Source organism: Benincasa hispida, chromosome 11 (genome assembly GCF_027475165.1).
Source record: "Benincasa hispida cultivar pf3 chromosome 11, pf3_genome.v1.1, whole genome shotgun sequence".
Classification (NCBI taxonomy): domain Eukaryota; kingdom Viridiplantae; phylum Streptophyta; class Magnoliopsida; order Cucurbitales; family Cucurbitaceae; genus Benincasa; species Benincasa hispida.
Window position 1 is genome coordinate 87,898,776 of NC_143488.1, and position 6,556 is coordinate 87,905,331.

The 6,556-nt window shown below is 37.0% G+C and overlaps 1 protein-coding gene across 1 annotated transcript; it reads left to right on the forward strand.

Annotated features, from left to right (window-relative positions):
* The first annotated feature begins 1,106 nt into the window (after positions 1 to 1,106).
* LOC150033006 (uncharacterized) lies at positions 1,107 to 1,598 on the forward strand. The gene has a single exon (XM_090307098.1). The coding sequence runs from the start codon at positions 1,107 to 1,109 to the stop codon at positions 1,596 to 1,598; it is 492 nt and encodes a 163-aa protein (XP_090163224.1).
* Positions 1,599 to 6,556: the final 4,958 nt, after the last annotated feature.

Sequence of the window (6,556 nt, forward strand, 5' to 3'; positions counted from 1 at the left end):
TATATAATCTAAATTTAAATATTCAATTTAAACATTCTTGACAAATAAACAATCAAACTTGAAATTTAAATATAATGTTTATATAACAATAATAATAACATCACATTAAATAGTTATATTAAATAAATAAATGGAGGCTAATTGGGATGGAACTGATGAATACATTCACCGTCCCCTTTTCTGTTTAGCTCACGGAAAATTTTTTTCCACTCCCTTCCAATTTTCTGTCTAATCTAGGAAACCCGTCTCGGATCTTGCAAAAAAATTGGACAACTCTAATCGTAGGGAACAGGTATCTTCAATGTCAAGTCGTGCCCATCATTCTTTATGATAGATAAAGATGGGTTAAGGTTGGCCTACTAGCAATTCTATAAGTAGCACTCGATCTCGACCCTTAATGGTATCAGAGTCTTCAAGCTCAACTTTTCATCTATTTTTCTCTCTATGGAGTAGTCTCTCTCTCTAGAGCCTTGGGGGAATGAAGCATGAAGTTAAGATTGTTTTCAAAGGTATGACTTTTAGTCATGATCTTAAACTAACATTCCAAGAAATTTGAATCAGAAGTCTCTCTTATCCTTGAAAGGCTAGAAGGTATATCATATTTAGTGATAAATTTGTATTCTATCCAAAAGAAGGCATGGTTAACCTTGATGGCGGAATACAAATTACTACAAAATGTGATGTATTCGTTTAAGTCTTACAAAGATTAAAGATCGATCGATTGAAGATTCTAATTTGATTCAATGTTAGCTTAATATCATTACTTTCGTCACACCTTTAAAGAAAGTTTTGACAGATTGCTTCAAGATCCCAAGGTTCGCTCTCTCTTTCTCCCCATGCTTTCTAAGTTACTCTCTAAGATTTCTCGCCCCCAAACGATCTTCAATAATACTGCCTCTTCCTCACAATCCAAAGAACCTCAAAGTATTGATGATCCTCTAAGTATCATTTAAAAATACAATTCAGCCGAAGCAGAAATTGCTAAGGTTGAAGATCGTCTAAAAAATTGGACCATTCCTAAGCTGGATCCAAGACTAATCTACAAGATCAATAACTTCAATTTCTCTCAAACAGACATCATTGTCATCACCGAGAAAAACCTCGCAATGAAGGATGAGTTTACCGAAATGAGCCTTCTTCCAAGAGAATCTATAGAGAAAGCCATAGATAGATTCAAATATCTATACATCGGATGCGTTCAAGTGGCCCTTAAACCTCTATTCAGAGAAGCATTAGACGTTACAGTCTATCTTGCCCTTAGAGATAAGCGGCATCTTCGATTCTCACACTCTATTCTAGGAATCATTCAATCAAACCTTGAAAGAGGACCAGTTTACTTCACGTGCAAACTGGGATTTACTATTTCCCTTCAAGACGCAAATCTCCGAGATGCCCTTAGTCTCGACGTCCATTCTCAAGGCCTCGAATTAAAAGACGGATCCTTACCATTTGCCGTCTGCTATCGTGTTTATTTCAAATTAATGCATACAAATGTATTGCCAAGAGCTTTAGGAATATCTCCTAAGGGAAGCACCATGCTTATGGAAGTAAATATCGAGAAAGACTCTATGACTCCCAAACCTTCTACAATGGAGTGAACTCATACAAAATCCAGTTTGGAGAATTCCAGGAGCAAATACTCTTGTTACAAAACAAAGTGAGGATGCTACGATCATATAACACCATAACGGGGATGTTGAAGTTCAGTTCTATTCAGAACCAAGATATCCCAGGATTCAAGAAATTATGTGTAATAGGCCAATCATTTCCTCTGAAACGCGACCAACTAACCACACTTCCAGATCTATCCCTAGATCTAGATCAATGACAACGTTCGTGGATTTTGATAGATCGATTTCGGACATTCAGTATGAAAGAAACGAAGGTGATTTCGGACATTCAGTATGAAAGAAACGAAGGTGATTTCGGACATTCAGTATGAAAGAAACGAAGGTTCTTTATCTCCTACCCAATTCGACATGGAAAGAAGATCAGAGCCAATCTACAACCAAATTAATGTACTATCGAAGTATGAAACTCCTGAGCAAAGATATGAGCAAAAATACAGACAATATATAGATCTCTATATATCTTAACCAAAGGAGACCAGAGGAGTCTTCATTCTAAAAGGAGATTTCTTCAAAAGAATGAAAGAAAGAGATGAAACGGTAGAACGTTGTTGTCTCACTCTCAAACAAAGCTCCACTTGGATTACGACCAGTGGAAAAGAGATAGCTGCAGATTATCCTCCTAAGGAAGAATCCTATTTTCCTCACCCGATAGTCCCAGCCATCAAAATGATATCCTCTCCGTACAAAACCATCGATGAAGAAAAGGTCTCGAAAGTGGGAGTACGAGAAATTAAAAATATCCAGCATCAATTGAATTATTCAAACAAGATGTTAACAATCCTCTCTCAGACAATTGAGAAAATAAAGGATCAAAAGACTGCCCCAAGTTCAAGCCTTAAGGGCATACCAAAGATAGATCAAAACCGACCAATCTTCCAACCAAATACCTTTCCTATTGGAGACCTGAAAGGAAATCCAGAGGAACTTCTAGCTGAGATTAATAAGAAATTATCAGTATTCAAGATTGACAAAGGAGAAGAAAATTCTTCAAAGAAGACTGAAGTCTCCAAAGCTGTCAATATGATAAGAAAGTCCAAAGAGACTTCTACATCTTATACAAAAATCCTTCCCATGGTCTCTTACAGCACGGAAATGAAGAATCATTATGCAAAACCCTCTCATCCAGATCTAAGATGGGATGATTTTCGTCCAGATCAAAAAACTTATGATGGAATAGATGATTTTCGTCCAGATCAAAAAACTTATGATGGAATCTGTTATAAGTTGGAATATTGACGGATGTTCAGCTCAGCAAATAATGAATATTTTCCAAGAAATGCTTCTAGCTGTTACTGCATATAGCACTAGAAAAACTATCTTAAGCACAACTCACATTCTGGTTTCAGGATTCATAGGAAATCTGAGGAGCTGGTGGCACAATCAACTTACTGAACAAGAAAGACAGAGTATCCTAATTGCCACAAAAACAGTTACGGTAAAACAAGAAGGAAATCCAGGAGCAGGAATTGTCCCAATGGAAATCATGCAAAATGAGCCAGATATGGTTAGCTCATTAGTATACACTGCATTGAAACATTTTGTAGGACAAACAATCATCTACATCAATCAAGCTACTGAAGCACTCCTCAAGATGGGCTGTAGGAAGATGAGTGATTTCAAATGGTAAAGACGTTTTTATGGCACGTCTTTACATCATTGCATCTTGTGGAGACGAAATCTGGAAACGAAAATTTGTAAAGGATTACCTCCTTATATTGCTAAAAAATTTTATTAGAAGATGTTTGAAATCTTTGAAGGAAATCAAATCAATTGGAATTCTCTCACTTACGGAGACATTACCAGTAACATCCAAGCATTATGCTTAAGCCTCATAATCAAAGAATCATCAAAGATGCAGATTATCAAAAGGAACTAAGAACTTTCTGCAAACAATACGGCGTTGAACAAGATCTACCACCCTCAAAGACAAAGAAAAAATCCTCAAAGAAACCTTACAGGAAAGGATGAAGAACAAAAGACGAGGAAAAACCCCGAAAGAGGAAATACTACAATAGAAACAAGAAGTATTCCAAAAAGAAAGGAACCACTTGTTTTCGATGCAATAAACAGGGACACTATGTTAATAAATGCCCTTTGATAAGAAAGATCAACAGCCTAGAGATTGACAATGACCTAAAGCAATCTCTCCTCTTTGCCATCCGATCTGAAGATGAAATCTCCATTTCAGAAGAATCATCTTCCGAGGGAATAATCAATAAAGTTATTGGAGATTTCTCCTCTGAAGGATACTCTTCCTATTCCTCTCAATTTTCAGAAGAAGGTGTCCTTTGCACAGGATGTATCAATGTTCTAACAAGAGACCAGGAACACCTATTTGATCTAATAGAAGAGCTTCCTGATGAAATATCTCGAAAAACGGTCCTCCTAAAACTTTGGGAGTCTCTAGAAGGCCAAAATACAAAACCTCAAGTCTTGGAACCAATTCAATATTTCTTTCAGAAAATACTCAATTGGGTCAATAATGAGTCATTCCAAGAACCCGCAAAGGCTTCTGACCTCCACATGGAAGTCAAGAAACTCAAAAGGGAAGTTGTAACCAATGAACAACGACTATCGATTCTAGAAAATGCATTCAGTGATTTCCAACAGCAATCTGCAAAAGTAATCCCCCCAGGAGAAACTTCAGGAGTCCAAAAAGATGATGTAGAAGGAATCAACAATATCAGTAAAGTCTACAATAAAAAATGTTATCTAAGGTCACCATTAAGGTCCAGGATTTCAAGTTTGAAGCAGTTGCCTTATTGGATTATAGAGCAGACCAAAACATCATCCAAGAAGGATTAATACCCTCAAGGTATTTTGAAAAAACAATGGAAGTTCTAAGAGGAGCTAATAGCCAGAGACTTCACATTAATTATAAGTTGCCAAAGGCGCATATTTGCAAAGGAGATATGTGTTTCGTTAACACCTTTCTTTTAGTCAAAGACTTATCAGAGGAAGTTATCCTGGGCACACCCTTCCTTACTCAATTATACCCTTTTCATGTTTCTGAGAAAGGATTATCGTCTCAGAAATTTGGAAAAATAATGACTTTCGAGTTCTATCATCCGATAACTCCTAAGTATATTTCAAATATTGAAGAAGAAATCTAGCAATTTATCAATAGGATTTCTAAGAAAGAAAGGCAACTCGAGTTCCTTCAAGATGATATTCAAAATAAGAAGGTTGCTGATCAAATTACTAGACCTTCGGTCCAGAAGAAAATTCAGCATTTGCTAAAGAAAATGGAAGCTGGAATTTGCTCAGACATTCTAAATGCCTTTTGGGCTCGCAAAAAGCATATAGTTAAGCTCCTGTATGTTGATGGATTTGACGAAGCAAAAATTCCCACAAAGGCCAGGCCCATTCAAATGTCAAAAGACCTAATCAAAATCTGCAAGGCAGAAATTAATAAGCTCCTCCGAAAAAAAGCCCATGGTCCTGTGCGGCCTTCTACGTCAACAATAAAGCCGAGAAGGAACAAGGAGTCCTGAGATTGGTAATAAATTATAAGCCTCTTAACAAGGCTCTCAAATGGATTAGGTATCCAATTCCTAATCGACAAAGTTTATTAAAAAGAATAACCTCTGCCAAGGTTTTCTCAAAGTTCGATATGAAATCTGGATTTTGGAAAATCCAAGTATCTATAAAGGACAGATATAAAACAACTTTCAAAGTCCCCTTTGGGCAATACCAATGGAACGTCATGCCCTTTGGATTAAAAAATGCTCCTTCAGAGTTCCAAAATATCATGAATGACATATTTAACAAATATCACGATTTCACCATCGTCTATATCGATGATGTCTTGGTATTCTCAAATACAATTGAACAACACTTTAAGCACTTGCAAGTGTTCTTCAACATCATTAAGACAAATAGTCTTGTGGTACCTTTACCAAAGATCTAATTGTTTCAAACAAAAATTAGATTTCTTGGTTATCATATTAATCAAGGAATAATGAAACCAATCCAACGATCGCTAAACTTCGTGGATAAGTTTCCAGACACTATTCAAGACAAGACACAGCTCTAGTGCTTTCTTGGGTGTGTAAATTATATTGGAGACTTTATTAAAGACGTCCATACCATCTGTCTCCCGACAGATTGAAAAAGAACCCAAAACCATGGACGGACGAGCATACTCGAGCGGTCCAATCAATAAAAGCTTTAGCAAAAGTCATCCCATGCTTATCGCTAATAGATGAAAAAGCTTATCCAATTGTGGAAACCGATGCATCTGACATTGGTTACGGTGGCATCCTCAAGCAAGAAATTAAAGAAAAAGAAACAGTAGTCCATTATTATTCTGGAGTCTGGAATGATACTCAAAAGAACTATTCCATAGTGAAAAAGGAGATTCTCGCAATAGTAAATTGCATTCAAAAGTACCAAGGAGATCTTATCAACAAAGATTTGTTGGTGCGAATGGATTCAAAGGCCAGTAAATACATCTTTGAAACAGATGTGAAGAATCTTGTGTCAAAGCAAATCTTTGCAAGGCGACAGACAATCTTATCTTGCTTTGATTTCAAAATTGAGCCTAAAAAAGGCACATAAAACTCTCTTGCAGATTATCTAAGCAGAGAACACCTCTCAAGAAAATATCCTCCTAAAAACGAAAAACATCTCTCTTATAAATCCTTAGAAGCTCATGGAACCCCTTGGCCGTCCTCGGCCACCAAGGTTACCTCTGCCGTCGCAGAGCATTCAAGCTAACCCTTCCAAGGCTAGTCATTCAAAAGGAAAACAGCCCATCTCTCAATCTTCTGCACCTTCTCCTATGAGTGCAGACAATTATGCCATGGACACCGACTTTGAAGTCATGTCTAGAAGGCATCAAGGTAGTACCGAAGGCACTTTCAATATAGTCAGGCTCCTTAAGCTTGCCTCCTCAACCCTAAAAAACACTGCTACGTCCCTCG

What these genes read in the sequence shown, in the direction of transcription:
- LOC150033006 (XM_090307098.1), top strand. Translation starts at nt 1,107, where the DNA reads ATGAAGGATGAGTTTACCGAAATGAGCCTTCTTCCAAGAGAATCTATA.